Below are 17,214 nucleotides of genomic sequence, written 5' to 3'. Positions count from 1 at the left end.
ACCATAATATATTTTAAAAAAATGTGCCGTCAAAACTGTACCTCCAGGCTGAGGAAGCCTCCGTCGTGCGCGGCGGTGAGGCGCGGCGCCGGCTCGAACCACTCACAGGACTTGCCCAGCAGGTTGCGCAGCGTGCGCACCGACGACACGGTCAGAGAGCCCGAGCAGCGGGCCAGGATGAGAGCGCCGTCGCTCCACCAGCTCACGTCCACCAGGGGGAAGTACTGCTCCTTCTCTGTTGAAACACATTTTTAGACCCAAGATCAGATTCTAGAAAATGTATTTTTCTGAAAAAAGCTAATGTTTCTATGTCAGTGGTTCTTTGATTTAAAAATAAATAAATAAATAGCAGACCTACAAGCTCGTAGCGCGCCACTCGGTGGCGCGCTATGAGCTTGCAGATCTGCAATTTTTTTTCAATATAAAGCATAACATAATGCTAACACCAAAATGGGTTCCCGCCCAAAATGGGTTAAAACACATTTAGACCTGAGATCAGATTCTACAAAATGTCTGACAGTTTTCTGAAAAACCTCATGTTTCTATGCCAGTGGTTCTCAGACATTTACATGTCAAGGACACCCAGAATTATATGAGATTGGCCGCCGACCCCCATCTGAAAATATGTTGTTCCAGGGACCTTCCAGAAGCAAAGATATGAGTTAAAAACTTTCCAAATTCCAAATTTGCGACACATTTTCACAATTTTTAAAATAGCTAAATGATAACAATGTTTAAAACACCAAAAGGGCTTCCCGCCAAGAATGGGTTTAACACATTCAGGACTTGGTTAGGACAACTTTAGTTTTTTTCAACCAAGGTTCATGTTTTAGGTTGTTATTAGAGAAACTAAAAGATGAGTGTTATTTTTTTTTATTTGCTGCTTTCTTTCGTTTTAGGGATTTTAGCTGTTTTTGACAGGGGGGCGGGGGCATTCGAGCATGGGGCTAAATATGTATTTCTTTACAAAATTTTATAGCGATTTTTTTTTTTTATTATTTACTATAGTCCTAATAAACCCCAGGAAATTTCATCTGGCCATAAAACATCACGAGATCTACTGAATGTGTCAAACTGACATTGAGCCTATATGACACAGTGTGGCTTCCCCCCAGTAGGCTACCTTCACATTCAGTATATCCTGTGATTTATTTGGGGCCAGATCTAATTTCCTGGGGTTTATTAGGACTATAGTAAATAATTAAAAAAACATCTCCATAATATTTTGTAAAACAAACAATACATATTTAGCACCATGCTCGAATGCCCCCGCCCCCCTGTACAAAACAGCTAAAATCCCTGAAACGAAAGAAAGCAGCAAATGAAAATAAATTAACTCATCTTTTACTTTCTCTAATAACATCCTAAAACATGAACAAACTAAAGTTGTCCTTTTTTTTAATATATATATTTTTATCCCACGATTTTGTAACCCATTTTTCACCCCTGTGTCAATCATCTAATCCTGGGCTCTACACACCCTCCGCCAACCTAGGGAGAGCAACGGACTTAACACATGCTTCCTTCATGCTTGAGTGTCCAAGTTGCTCCCTGGTTGGACGTAGCGCGTGGAAGGAACACGTTATTCCAACCAGTTCCTTTCCCCTCCATCAGGCGCCCCGGTAAAGTTGTCCTTTAAGCCTTATTCCCTTTTAGACCTGAGGACGATTCTACAAAATGTCTTCTAAATCATGACCGTTTTCTTAAAAAAATAACATGTTTCTATGTCAGTGGTTCTCAAACATGTCCATGTCAAGGACAACCAGAATTATATGAAATTGGCCGCCGACCCCCATCTGACAATATGTTGTTCCAGGGAACTTCCAGAAGCAAAGATTTGAGTTAAAAAAAAAAGTTGAGTTTGCTCAGAAAGAATATATATTCAAAGGTTTGCACCGCATTTTCACGATTTTTCTAAAATAGCAGACCTACAAGCTCGTAGCGCGGCACTCGGCACCGTGCTACGAGCTTGTATATCAGCTATTGTTCAATAGCTAAAGTATAACATAATGCTTAAAACACCAAAAGGGGTTCCCGCCCAGAATGGGTTAAACACATTCAGGACGGGAAGGGAACCCCTGTTTGGTGTTGTAAGCATTATTGTTATTAAGCTGTTGAGAAATAGCAGATCTACAAGCTCGTAGTGCGGCACTCGGTGCCACGCTACAAGCTTGTAGATCTGCTTTGAGATTGTGAAAATGTAGCGCAAATCTCTGAATATATAATATTCTTTCAGAGCGAACGACTGACATATAAACTAAATAGGTCAATATGATATATTGCATTACAATACAACGCTGTCCACTAGGGCAGGGGTTCTCAAAGTTTTTGGCTGGGGACCCCCGAAAATGCTTTGGCCATGTCTCGCGAACTGGGGGAGGTGGGGGAGGTGGTTTTAGAGTCCAGGATTACTGCATTTTTTCTGTGAGGGTAGGTAACTAGGGGTCATGGGGAGAACATGCAAACTCCACACAGAAAGGCCCTTTGCCCTTTCCGTTCCAAAAAATTGCTCGTGTCAGCGGCAACAACAACACAGCAGGTTTTTCAAAAACCCACCTTTTATTTTCTTCCTCTTCTCCAGAGAAGCATTCCACTCCGGATTGATGTCCTCAAATCCTGGCTGCAAGGTTGAGAGAGAGGGAGGTAAGGGGAGAAGAGAGAGAGAGAGAGAGAGAGACACAGAGAGAGAGAGAGAGAGAGAGAGAGAGAACTTTGAGGGAAATGCATGACCGTATAGAGCATAGCTTTAAGGACGCACACAATATATATTTTATATCAATTACTTTAAGCCTAGAATCAAGCCATCCAGGATCATATAAGCCTAAATGATCTCAACTCTGGTGCACTGAAAGAACACTCTCCCTTCTTAGATACTTCACTATGACAGCTGTTGTCAATATGTCATTTAGAGGGCATGTTATGTAGACATAGCGGTCTGTAGTGTATACTCATAGTTACATTAAATAGGTGTTCCACTGTTACACGGATGTTAGGTTCTTAGCTTACGAATTATCCTCGATGATTTATATGTATTAACATTTTACTTTTTACTGTAGGCCTAAGTCACTCTGGGTTAAACGGTTAAATCCATGTTGGACTGAGGCCAATTTTAAAAAGCCCTCTAAATCCTGACCTAAGCTTTCTGAAAATCATTTTTTTTTAATACTGTACACAGAACACCAAAAGGGGTTCCCGCCCCGAGAATGGATTAAGAGTGTCTGCTAATTGCCTAAATTGTACATGGTCCGCTTGCATTCACCAATGCAGCGTGAGCGTGGTTCTAGGAGCTCCGCAACGTGAGGGCCCTGCAACATTGCATGTAGTGATGCGCCGAATATCCGGCCGCAGAAAATATTCGGCAGAAAATATTCGGCAGAAAATATTCGGCAGAAAATATTCGGCAGAAAATGGCAAAAAAATTGTTTTCGGCCTATTCGATTTCGGCCGGAATAGGCAGAAAATATATCACCGAATAGTGTATGCAATAAATGCATTCAAAAGAGCTGAAAAAATGTTTTATGGACCCATAATAGTGATTATTATTTAAGGTAAGTTTTGCCACAACCATTTATTTTGCCATAAATCAGGTAGCTTTAAGGTACAGCCATGACAGCAATGGTAAGGGAAAAAATATATATATAATATTAATCATATTCGGTTTTCGGCCAACTGTTTCCTATATCCAGTATTCGGTTTCGGCCAATAATTTGCATGTTTGGCGGATTCCCCCGTGTTGCCTGTTTAGAGACTCTCACTCACACACTCACACACACACACTAAGGCTGTACCCTAGACCTTTTTTTAGGACTCGAACTTCGGCAGGAATTTTCGAGCGAATATCCGGACCATTTGATTCTAATTAATTTAAAAAATAACAATTGAGATATCCGTCTCGATCAGAGCGCAGCGCGTCTCCCCCGCTCTTTATCAATCTCTCTCTTCTCTCCCAACACACACACACACACACAAACACACACAAACACACAGCGTCAAATCACTGGCTCCACGAAAACGCCTGATCTGCGAGTTGACAGCATAGCTTGCTCATTAGCTGTCCCTCGTTAATTTGTTCCAAATGTGTATGAATGCAGCTTCAGAAACGCATTGAAGTGGGCACAGGGAAAAAGCAGAATCTCTGTGACCGTTTTGCTTAACAATGATCAGAGTTCACTCCTTCTTGGCTATGTGATGCTAGAGAGCATATGCTAATATATTATGGCTGCTAGTAAGAACAGTTCCCCCTATCAGCGATCATGCTGGTGTGTGTGTGTGTGTGTGTGTGTGTGTGTGTGTGTGTGTGTGTGTGTGTGTGTGTGTGTGTGTGTGTGTGTGTGTGTGTGTGTGTGTGTGACTGTGTGTGTGACTGTGTGTGTGTGAGAGAGAGAGAGAGAGACGCGTCAGACATTCCATTCAATGGAACAGCAGAACAAGGAGAGATTTCTTTAAAAAATCATAACTTCTGACAGGAATGCGTTAGAAATTTTTTTACATGCTCATATCGCATTCTCGCCGAGATATATTTTCAAGTTAATAAAAAAATAATAATAATAATAATAATAATATAAAAAAAAAAACAGTAATTAAGATTTGAGTGCCAACCCTAACGAGCGAACATTTGAACCTTGAATGCATGGGGACAGCCTTAACACACACACACACACACACCTGCAGTTGTTGGCTCCAGGAGGCTCTCTGTCTGAGCGAGGGGATCTCCCACAGAGACAGACGACCAGAGAAGTGAATGACCGCCAGCAGACTGCCGTCCGGACTGAGACTGAACCGGAACACTCCATCCTGCACGCACGAACGCACAGACACATGTCATCATACATCAGTATACATCACATTCCGTGCTCATTTCTATATGAATTGAATCGAGACAGACAGTCAGACAGACAGACAGGTACCTGTTCATCTCCTTGTCTGGAGAAAAGCCTGAGGCTGGGCAGCCTGAAGAATCCTCTCTTCTGAGACTAACATACACACACACACACACACACACACACACACACACACACACACACACACACACACACACACACACACACACACACACACACACACACTAATGTAACTGCGTGTCTGTGTAAACATTTATTTGTTTGACACATTGGGCACATCGATTAACTAAGCAATTTACGCTCATATTTTGACTGTACTGGGATTTCCGACCATTTCTACGTTACGGGTGGGATTCATCTTTGTTTTGTATTGGGCGTGGGGTGACTTTGGGCGCACACTACGCCCATGCTCGCATCAGCTCCGAGGCTCAATGAAGCTCTGATAAAAAACAAACATCAGATATCTTCTTTTTTTTTACCTCTGCAAAGGTGAGTGAGCGATTGGCCAGTAGAAAGGGGGTTTCATAAGGCTCTAGCAGTGATTCTCAACCCGTTTAATTTCAAGGACACCCAGTTTGTCATGCATTAGTCTATGGACCCCCATGTAATGGCATTTCTACCTCTGGGACCCCCGATTTAAATTGTAAAATCTGTTAATTTAACTCTGAGAGTATACAAATGGAACCAAATGGACCTGCACTCTCAGAGTTACAGACCCATCAGGGTCCATTTGGTTCCAAAGTATCATTTAGCTGGAGACCCCCTGGAACTCACTCAAGGACCCATGGGGGTCCCAGGACCCCATTTTGGGAACCACTGCCTTAGTAGCCTCGGAAACCCAGACTTTTTTATTTCCAGGGATGAAAAAAAAGTCTGGGTCTGAGTCCACTTCAATTCGGCATAGAGTAGCGCAAACATTGCTCACTCTCTGCTGATTTCTGATCGTCTGCACCTTTGTAAAATTGACATACACACGCACACACACACACACACTCCTCTCTCTCTCTCTGTCGCTCTAAGTAATTAGTCTCATGTCGCGCAGCTGCGCATAGTTTCTCCCGGCGGATCCTGCCGGGAGCTGCCTATGCCATAAAAAGCATAGGTGAGTTCCAGGCTACTGCCTTAGTAACTGTAAATGTGAATTTAAACCAGAAGAGTGGGTACTGAGAAGCCTGTGTGCTTTGTAAAATGGTCTGAAATGAGGTCAAGGTTATGATTTGGACATTTGACATTTAAGGCTTAATATTGTGTATGCTGTTTGTTAAACCTATAAAACCTTATGGCATGAACTATACGTTGGAAGGGGTAGGGTAGAGTGCAGATGGCAGATTCATTCAAATCATGTATACTTTCCAAATCATACCTTTACTAACATTTAGATTTAGTTTTTTGTCAATTTCATACTGCTAAATGGTCAATGTAATTAAGTACCCCAAGTTAACACTGATACACCGTGATATTTTTAAACCATTAAGATCAACTAAATCATATCATAATGCAAGTAGATGTAATGACTACTATTTATTCATAATATAAATAATGCATACTATATAGCACTTTTACACTCTCAAACAGCTCATAGGCCTACATGTCAATACAGGTCAGGTAGTATTTTATATTAATTATATAATTCTGGGTGCCTGCCATGCAATGGCAGAAACAAAGGTTGAAATCCGCAACACATACTTAATCGTAATAATCAAGACACGAAACTTTGACGTCTATGGCCGGCCGCACGGTTTACCAAAGCCCCACAATATATACATCGAAACGTGCGGCTCGGCCGGGAATGGTGTGCTTGTGCTTTTCTTTCCGTTTCGGGTTACCGTGCCGACGTAATTCGCAATAAATGACGCGAAAAATGCCCCATGCAAAGTCAATGGGGAAATGCGGGTAAAAACAGAAAACGAGACGTTACTTTGGAGCCACATTACTCTGGCATACTGTTACGTAGAAACACGATTTAAACCTCAAACAGCACACGAGGCCATCGACTTTGTCGTGGTTCAGACGGAATTCGAATACGTTGCACGGTTTGCCCGCTATCGCAGTTCAAAGTCTGTTTGGTCTGAGCAAAAATCTCGACTTAGAGTGTCGCACGGCCAGAGAGAGAGAGCGGGTCAGAGGGACAAGACAAGACAATGCATCACGCTAAGACATGTGAGCTTGTAGAACTGCTATTTTCAGCATGCAACAAAGTTTAAAATTACTTGTCTTTTACTTATACTGGATCTCTTGTATCCACTAGTCCCTTCCCATCTAGTCTAGTTTTTATTTGTTGACGAAATTGTCAATAGATTCAGTCTTAGTCATCATAGCTTAGTTTTCATTTAGGTTCCATTTAGTTTTCGTCAGTGAAAAAAGGTAGTCGACGAATATTTTTCGTCTTTGTTTTAGTCGACAAAATCAACACTGACACAATTAATTTGACGTGCCTTTTACTTGAAATTGGTCTTGTTGACCATAAAGTTGAACCTTGAACCTAGATCTGTCCATTTCCAGCCATGATAGTAACTTAACGTCTTCACGTTAGAATGTAAGGTTAACTAGAAACAAAATTTCAAGAAATTTTACTGGGTGCCTGAAGCTCGCCAAGTCTGTGCAGCATTTGAGCCCTGTTTTAATGCTAACATGCTAATATGCTAACATGCTAATATGCTAACATGCTAATATGCTAACATGCTAATGCTAATATGCTAACATGATAATGCTAACATGCTAATGCTATCATGCTAACATGCTAATGCTAACATGCTAATGCTAACATGCTAATGCTAACATGCTAACATGCTAATCCTAACATGCTAACATGCTAATGTTAACATGCTGCTAACATGCTAACATGCTAATGCTATCATGCTAACATGCTAATGCTAACATGCTAATGCTATCATGCTAATGCTATCATGCTAATGCTAACATGCTAATATGCTAACATGCTAATGCTAACATGCTGATGCTAACATGCTAATGCTAACATGCTAATATGCTAACATGCTAATGCTAACATGCTAATGCTAATATGCTAACATGCTAATGCTATCATGCTAACATGCTAATGCTAACATGCTAATGCTAACATGCTAATGCTAACATGCTAATGCTAACATGCTAATGTTAATATGCTAATGCTAACATGCTAATATGCTAACATGCTAATATGCTAACATGCTAATGCTAATATGCTAACATGCTAATGCTAAGATGTCTGAGCTGTAAGGGTCCATTTGGTTTCGTTCAGGGGGGCGGCCCGGTTCCGGCGAGCCGCCCTGCTTCTGAAACGGTCGAGAAATGACAGAGCTACGTGTTTCCCCGATTTTCTCCATTGACTTTCAATGTGTGTGTGTGCGTGCACATGTGTGCATGTGCGTGCATGTGCGTTCTTGTGTGCGCGTGTTTGAGAGGTGGTCAACTTGACCTTGAATCATTAACAAAGTATCAATTTCACCTGGGCTAGGGCTAGTCTATGCGAATGCAAACACTATTGAAAGTTAAAACCACACTGACTCAGTGAGAGAACGTATGTCCGAACAAATTGCTCTATCGCAAAAAGTAAACGTCAAATGCAATTTTTGTTTTCGCCGTGAGTGACCCGAGACATTGAGGTACGCCGTGTGCGATCGTGGTATTGGTACGATAAAAAACGTGGTTATGAGAGCGAGTTAAGAAATTGTGTTTGTGATGAAAAAATTGCTGACTCATTCATGCATTTAACATGGAGTTGTATGACACATTATGATGGTACACCTGTCGCTTTCAGGGCTGTAGTTCACGTACCGTATGAATCTGGGCTGTGGTTGTGACATTGGGTGAAAGAGGACGAGTGTGGCTACAAAATTACCGAAACCCATGCGTGTAAAGTTAATATTTTGGCCGTGATGACGATTTGTTTGGAGAATTTCGCTACAGTCTTCAGATTGGCTTCTCCCTCTGACCCGCTCTCTCTCTGGCCGTGCGACACTGAGAGTCGAGATTTTTGCTCAGACCACACACACTTTGAACTGCGATAGCGGGCAAACCGTGCAACGTATTCGAATTCCGTCTGAACCACAACAAAGTCGATGGCCTCGTGTGCTGTTTGAGGTTTAAATCGTGTTTCTACGTAACATTATGCCAGAGTAATGTGGCTCCAAAGTAACGTGTCGTTTTCTGTTTTTACCCGCGTTTCCCCATTGACTTTGCATGGGGCATTTTTCGCGTCGTTTATTGCGAATTACGTCGGCACGGTAACCCGAAACGGAAAGAAAAGCACAAGCACACCATTCCCGGCCGAGCCGCACGTTTCGATGTATATATTGTGGGGCTTTGGTAAACCGTGCGGCCGGCCATAGACGTCAAAGTTTCGTGTCTTGATTATTATTGCGATTAAGTATGTGTTGCGGATTTCAACCTGTGTTTCTGCCATTGCATGGCAGGCACCCAGAACAATTGATGGTGTTGAAATGGGCGTGGATGTTCCGCGACACCAGGCGACACCGAGCGAAAACGCTTGGGAAAGAGGCGAAATGAGCTACATCCACGATACAAACTAATTAGTTCAGCACGGCACGTGTGTGTGTTTGTGTGACTGTGTGTGTGACTGTGTGTGTGTGTGTGTGTGTGTGTGTGTGTGTGTGTGTTTGTGTGCGTGGGTGCGTGCGTGCTCGCCGCTCACCCCACTGACGTCGTCATAGTAACTGGTCACATGTTTGTAGTACGGTGACCCCGACAGTGACCTCCAGGCTGTGATGCCACAGCGTGACGCTCTGGACGTGCCCTCGTCACATGACTCGCATCCTCCAATGAGCAGCAGCCTGACATGGAGAGAGACAGTATAGGAAGCGAATGTTTTTCCGAAATTAGAAAAAAATAAAAAGCACATTTTTCCTTGCTATGCACTGATAAAATTGGGTGCAGTACTTAGTTTAGACAGTTTTTGGTTTAGACTAGTCATTGGTTAGACCAGTCATTAGTCCTACAACTACAACCTATCTCAAACCCTCACCCTAAACCTAACCTCCCACGGGGCAGCACACCTATGGCCAATACTACCAGAATTAAGTGAAAAATAATTTGTATCCATTTTTTTCTATTGAGATATACAGTATAGCGGTTCCGGCTTCTATTTTGAACGCCATCTTGAAAATGAAGCCTTCCGGAAGGTGTATTTTCCTAAATCTTTTGTATGTTCATATAAGTAGGCTATAGCTGTTTATAAGCTTTATAAGCCTGCCATTTTTAATGCCATCTTGGAAATGACGCCTTTCCCGAAGGTATATTTTCCTAAATTTGTAGTATGTTCTTAAGCATGTCCAGAGGTACTAGAATAAGTTGAAAAATACTGCAAATGTTTTCCCATTTGAGATATGGCCATTTTGAACTCCGTCTGGGACGCAATCTTGAATATTACGGCTTTCTGGGGAGTAGATTTTGGTAGACTTTTAGCATGCCCAATACTACCAGAATCCATTGAAAAACCTTTTGTATAATTTATTTTGGGGTTAAACCTTATATTGATTTACCTTATGGGTGGTTTTCTTTAAATGTAATACTTTCTGCGCGTGCGCACGTGTGTGGCCGAGGAACGCACATACAAAGATGCCATTGCCTGGCCCTGTATCGTCAATGGTCAAATAAATATTTGATTAAGCAACAAAAATAATGGAATACTGATGTATAATTATCATGAACCCTGTAACTGGGAACGAACGGATTAAGACGAACTGAAACTACTCAAAGAGGGTTCCCTTACTCTCCTGGAACTGTACGACCCGTAACACAATGAAAGTTAATAATAGAAATGTAACAAATTACTTGTAACAACAACAAAAAATTTAAAAAAAATAATATATATATATATATCAATTAACTATAGAGCGTCACAGTCCAGGCCCCCCTTTGAGAATGACGAATGGCTAAGGAGAAAACAGTGAGTTGAGAAAACAGGCCTGAAAGGTTCACTTCTGTGGACTCCTAGCTACATTACCGTACACCTAGCTACATGTTTAAGCATTTATTTTATTTTATTTCAGACATGCTGTAGTAGAGAGTGGTTCCCAAAGTGGAGTCTGGGGACCCTCAGGGATCCTTGAGGGAGTTCCAGGGGGTCCCGAGCTAAATGCTAGTTTGGAACCAATGGGACCTTATGGGTCTGTAACTCTGAGAGTGTACAAGTGGAAACAAATGGACCCGTTAGTTACATTTTACACTATAAATTGGGGGCCCCAGAGATAGAAATACAATTAAATGGGGGTCCGTATAGACTACTGCATGTCAAACTGGGGGTCCTTGAAATTGAACGGGTTGAGAATCACTGCTAGAGCCGTAAAAATCTCTTATGGCGATCCCTGGCAAATATTTTCAAATGGGGGGTCCGCGGGCTGATAAGTGTCAATTTGGGGGTCCTTGAAATGAAAAGGTTTGGGAACCACTGTTTTAGTATGTGAAGAGTCTGCCTGTGCTATTAACCCACTCTGGGCGGGAACCCCTTTAGGTGTTTTAAGCATTATGTTATGATTTAGCTATTGAAGAATAGCAGATCTACAAGCTTGTAGGTCTGGTCTGCCTTTTTTTTTTTATCGTGACAACACGGCACAAATCTTTGAATATATATATATATTCTTTCAGAGCGAACGTTTTAAAACTAAAATCTTTGCTTCCGATGGGTTCCAGGAACAACGTATTTTCAGATGGGGGGGGGGGGGGACTGAATATAATTCTTTTGAGTCCTTGACATGAAATACAGTGAAAGAACAGTTTTTCTCCTTTCCTGAACAGCTCGTCTGTCTTGCTGCACGTGACCCGTCTCTGTATCAAAGAGTCACAGCCCAGGCCGTGGCGTAACGGTCTGGGCACCTGACTGGTAATCCAGTCGCAGTGTGCCGCGGGTTCGACTCCCGAGCCCGACACGGCCTTTACTGCATGTCATCCCCCATCTCTCTCCCGTTTCCTGTCAGCCTACTGTCTGTCCCTTCAAAAAAATCAATAAAAGGCGTAAGCCGAAAAAAAAAAAAAAAAAGAGAGTCACATATGGTGCTGGACTCCGGGGTCACAGGGTCATGGGGTCACGGGGTCACTACTCACCGGTGTCCAGGGTGGTAAACGGCCGCCGTGATGCCGCGGGAGTAGTGGGCGGAGAAACTGAAGCTGTGGTTCTCCTGGAAGCTCTGGTTGGTTCCCACACTGATAGGGGAAGGGGCAGAGTCACACGTGTGTGTGTGTGTGTGTGTGTGTGTGTGTGTGTGTGTGTGTGTGTGTGTGTGTGTGTGTGTGTGTGTGTGCCTGCGTGCATGTCCACACAGACTGTGTAGGACAGTGGTTATCATAGTGGGAGTTCCAGCTACATAGTTAGGAAGTAAACCAAGTGGACCCTAAAGGTTCTGTAACAGAGAGTGCAAAAACATTTAAAACCTATTTACATCACTGAATGTGTTATGGAGTTTGCAGTGGACTAAATTAAGTTTCAGACTCTGTGGCAAAAAGGCTCTTTGGGTGTCTGAATAAATGAGACACAGCACTAAATATGAAGCAGTATTAAGAGGCTAAATTGCTAGACAATGCTGTGAAAACAATGATAACATTGTAGGAGAAAGACAGACAAATAGACAGACGTGTGTGTGTGTGTGTGTGTGTGTGTGTGTGTGTGTGTGTGTGTGTGTGTGCGTGCGTGTGGCGTGCGCACTAAAAGATGAAGCTATAAAAACAAGCCAGTGCTTTGTGAGGACAAGGAGTAAATCTGCCACAAATGCCTCCCACCTCTAATTAGATTCTCTCTCACACACACACACACACACACGCCCGCCCCCGGTAGCCAATTGGCGCTCACCTGACCAGGTAGCTCTTGAGCCCGCCTCCGTAGCTGATGACGAGCAGCTCGGCTGACCACTGGGCGCTGGCCGTGTATTCCAGGAAGATGAGACCGGCCGCGGCGTAGCTGAAATCACCTGGGAAACTGACCGCCTGAGAGAGAGAGAGAGAGAGAGAGAGAGAGAGAGAGAGAGAGAGAGAGAGAGAGAGAGACTTTGATTGATTGATTGATTGATTGATTGATTGATTGATTGATGTATTAGTCCAAAATGTCTCCTTTCCATTCAGGTCCTGGGTATTCAATTCATAATCATGACATTAGGGATGCTACGATCGATCGGTGGCCGATCACCGATCGATCGGATCGGCCATGCAAAATCCACCGATCCGCGAAACCGATCTCCAAAGCAAAAAGCTGCGCCGTTTACATCCAAAAATAATGTGTCACTTTCTCGGTTCTGCACCGCTTAATGGAGAAGTGTAGCACTGGCAGCGCAACGAATCCCCCCACCCCCCCACACACCCCAGGGTGGGAGGGGGGAGAGAGAGAGGAGAGAGAGAGAGCGAGAAAGAGCACGCACGTCTTCACCCCAGCGAGGGAGGGAGCTCCAGTCCAGTCGTTACCTTTTTTCTCATTGAGCAGCAGCAAAAGGAGCTAACTATAATCCAAATAGTTAGACAAGTAGTGTGCCCTGATACAACTTTCTTAGAAATGTGCATGTTGCCTGCAGTGGCAGTGAGTTTCCGTAGCAGCTAGTTTTCGGGAGGGCAGTCGGTTTGGGGGGGTTCCCGGACGGCTGCGCGTCGCTTCCTCCTCTGACAGAGGGGAGGCGAGTAAGCGACGCCGTCAGAAGCCCCCTTGCTCAGGAAGGCCCCCTAACTCCGACACACAACGTGTGTTGTTACGATAACATACAGCCTATATACAAGGAATATAAACACAAGACCGTGGCGCAAAACTTCATATTTACCCTGCTCTAATGCAACAAAAGTGTGTTCTTACATCCTCCATTTCACGATTTCAGCACTCGTGAGTAAATTTATTTAATTGCTATTATGAAAGTTTTCAGTGACGCTGCACCCACAGGACCTGAATAGCTTTTTTCAGGAAGGTATGATATGCGTGGTCCATCAATCAGCTGTTTGGCTGTTGAATACAGTAGGGTGTAGGCTATAAGAAAATACATGAAACAGCATCGTTTCTTCCCCATCTCATCATTGCCATGCATGTTTCTTGTTAATGACTGTATTAATAACCATAAAGTAATCTCCTAGTCCTTACATAATAGTTTAGCAGAGACTGAAGTTGAAAAGGCTGTGCCCAGTACGGCAGTGCCTTGTGTGTCAGCGGGCAGCACAGGCAGTAGTGGATATGCGCTAAACGCATGCATGTTAATTAATTAATTGGCTGAATCTGTAGGGCCTTTTGATTTGGTGAAGCGCCAGGGCCTTGAGAGGGGTTAATCCGTCACTGCAGCTGTGTAGGGGTGAGGATCGCGTGATGATTCTAATGTAGGCTACAGGATTCTATAGGCCACCACTTTTGGTGTGACACACCGCTTCTGTTTCTGTTGACAATGCGTTGTCGACACGTGTTGAGTTGACACAAATTGACAGATTTCGGATAAGACTGATAGTTTATCCTTTAGTAATTAGGCTGTGGAAGTATTCACACTACTTTTGGATTTATTGGGATTGGCAATTTGGGGAAAGGAGGAGGAGGAGGTGATCAAGCAGCTCCACAAGAGCACAACATATTTGGTAGGCTCAAGGCTGCATTTATTTTCCTCTTTTTTTCTCTCGAGGGTGCATGGGATGATGGGAGCCCCTCCAGCAGGCTAGGGAGCCCCGCTCAGGTTAGCGGAAAATGACCGCGGGGCGCGGGTTGCCAGGTAAAAGATTTTTTTTTTTTTTTTTTTTTAACAATATTAAAAAAATATATTAAAAAAGATCGGGATCGGCCCACAAAAACGTGATCGGAGCATCCCTACATGACATGAAAAATAACAACTTTCAAATCATCCCAAAAAACATGTACAGGTTGGGGGAGAAGGAAGGGGTTCCTAAAGGTGGCGTTACACTAGCCGATTTTTATTCAATCTGAAATAGCGCCAGACACTACAGGATAATCGGGCCTGATTATTTCATACGATTATTTTATGCCGCACACATTACACGGTTTTAAAACTCGGGCGCAGCTCACCCACAGGATGCTCTGCCTCCGAGGGAGTGGAGAGGAGAGAGGGGAGGGGAGGAGAGGAGGGGGGGGCTGCGGGGGAAGAGCAAATATCAAGCCAATGGGTCACGTGCAGATAGACGATAATTTATGCCCGGGGATCGCTCCCGATTGAGTCGGGCACCCCCGAGCGTCAAAAATGCCCGATTATCGGTTAGTGTAAGGCCACCTCAAGGGATCATTTCCTCTCCATTTGGCTTGCTGAAAGGTGGCTTTTCAGAGAGAGAGAGAGAGAGAGAGAGAGAGAGAGAGAGAGAGAGAGAGAGAGAGAGAGAGAGAGAGCGACCAAAACCTCGAACCACCGACCACATTTACACACCCTCGTAGAAAAACACAAATCCAACCATTTCTCCTGCTTTGTAGATTTCGAAAATGAATTTGACTCAATTTGGCATGAGGGCTTTGCTATTCCACTTTTTTTTTAAAGTGGCGTGGGGGGAAGGACACATTAAAACAATGTATCACAAATAACAAATGTGCAGTAAGAATTGGCAACAAAAGAACAGATGTATTCCCCTAAATGCAGGGCAACGATCTAAGAAGTCCAACCTTGTTCAACATTCATATAAATGAATTGGCAAAATCACTGGAGGACTCACTGGCCTTAAACTCTCGGCAAAACACAGAGATTAAATGCTTGCCGTTTACAGATGATCTGGTGCTGCTGTCCAAATGTAAAGGACTACAGCAGCTCCCAGATCATCTGTTTACAGATGATCTGGTGCTGCTGTCCAACTGTAAAGGACTACAGCAGCTCCTAGATCATCTGCAACACTTCTATCAGACCTGGGCCCTGAAAGTCAATAAGAAAATGACAAGAATCATGGTTTAAACGAGCGTTTAACGAGAGTTATACTGCTTACCGTGGAGATGAGGAAGAGTTCTACTGCTTACCGTGGGGAAGAGGAAGAGTTAAGCCCATCACACACCTTCTGCGACCGCTGCGCGTCAAAACAGCCGCCTCCATTATTTTCAATGAACCTATTGCACACCGGCGGCGTCCGACACGCGCTGGCGCCTCGCCTGGCGCGCCGATAGAACCAGTTCTATTTTCCAGGCGGTGGCGTTCTACTGCTTACCGTGGAGATGAGGAAGAGGAAGAGTTCTACTGCTTACCGTGGAGATGAGGAAGAGGAAGAGTTCTACTGCTTACCGGGGGGATGAGGAAGAGCTCGCTGCCCATCAGGTCGAAGAGGCGCACGGTGCCTGTGCTGTCGGCGTACGCCAGCAGCGTGCAGTCGTGACTCCATGCCACCCTGCGCCACTGTGGGTGAGGGTCCTTGGGCACTGTCAACGACGTGCACACACAATAAGTCAGGAAGTATTTTTTTGTGTGTTGGTGGGCGTTTATTTATTCACTATAAACTATAGTTTGTTGAATTTTGTATTTTAACCCATTTAGACCCGAGGACGATTCTAAAAAAAAAAAGGCTTCTAAATCCTAACAGTTTTCCTAAAAACCTCTGTTTTTATTAACAGTTTCCGTGCTTTGAATGGATTACTCCAGGTTATTGTCGCTGCCATATCGGACATACGCGCCTTTTGTTTTATGTGTTTAATCCGCCGTAATGTAAACAAAAAAAAGAAAATCCGTCATCGCCGCGGAGAAAGAGAGAAGATGCATCTGTTTTGAGATGAAACCGGAAATCGTCACATGCTGTGGGCTGCTAGGGCTTCTGGGAAATTGAGGCCAATGTAAACGAATGGGGTTCAACGCCTCATGGAGGAGGCTCCTGTGCTGCGTCTTCCGGGTGTACCAAGATGGCGGGTGGTACGATCGTTCATAACAGACAGAGGAAGCTTTTTTCGCTCGATTTCCGCGGATTAAAAGCCCAAATAATTCAGCGTATGCTCTAAAGGTAATACAACAATCTCGGCAGTGAAGGGGGGTTGATTAAAAGTCTGATAAATCGTTTTCCGCAGTCAAACTGTTAATCAGTGGTTCTCAACCTTTTTCATGTCAAGGACCCCCAGAATTATATGTATTTGGCCACGGATCCCCATCTGAAAATATGTAATTCCAGGGACCCCCCAAAAGCAAAGATTTGAGTTAAAAACGTTCACTGTGAAAGAATATATATTCAAAGATTTGGGCCACATTTTCACGATTTTTCAAAAATAGCAGACCTACAAGCTTGTAGCGCAGCACTCGAGCCGCGCTATGAGCTTGTAGATCTGCTATGACTTGACTTGCAAGCGTGTATCTCACATTTGTGCGCATGCAACAAGAACAGATCTACAAGCGAACGTGTCGATTGGCAACGCATTGTTAGCTTGTAGATCTATGAAGATCACGACACTGTCCTCATCAATGAATGAATTGTACATAAATGTTACAAAGTGCTTTACAGA

At 43.6% G+C, this 17,214-nt stretch overlaps 1 protein-coding gene across 2 annotated transcripts in view; it reads right to left on the bottom strand.

The window, feature by feature from the left end:
- The window catches only part of nbas (NBAS subunit of NRZ tethering complex), a 108,409-nt gene that overhangs the window by 81,203 nt on the left and 9,992 nt on the right, over positions 1-17,214 (bottom strand). For both annotated transcript variants that reach the window (XM_083791852.1, XM_083791853.1), the window contains exons 7-14: positions 16,016-16,149; positions 12,646-12,779; positions 11,904-12,002; positions 9,496-9,634; positions 4,908-4,973; positions 4,666-4,794; positions 2,557-2,620; positions 42-235 (exon numbers count right to left, since the gene is read on the bottom strand). In XM_083791852.1, the coding sequence (XP_083647978.1) occupies positions 42-235; positions 2,557-2,620; positions 4,666-4,794; positions 4,908-4,973; positions 9,496-9,634; positions 11,904-12,002; positions 12,646-12,779; positions 16,016-16,149 (959 nt within the window). The remainder of the gene's footprint in view (positions 1-41; positions 236-2,556; positions 2,621-4,665; positions 4,795-4,907; positions 4,974-9,495; positions 9,635-11,903; positions 12,003-12,645; positions 12,780-16,015; positions 16,150-17,214) is intronic.

Source organism: Protomyctophum parallelum (assembly GCF_964188405.1).
Source record: "Protomyctophum parallelum genome assembly, chromosome: 20".
Classification (NCBI taxonomy): domain Eukaryota; kingdom Metazoa; phylum Chordata; class Actinopteri; order Myctophiformes; family Myctophidae; genus Protomyctophum; species Protomyctophum parallelum.
Note: the sequence above shows the minus strand (reverse complement) of the source record. Positions and strands in the feature narration are given on the sequence as shown.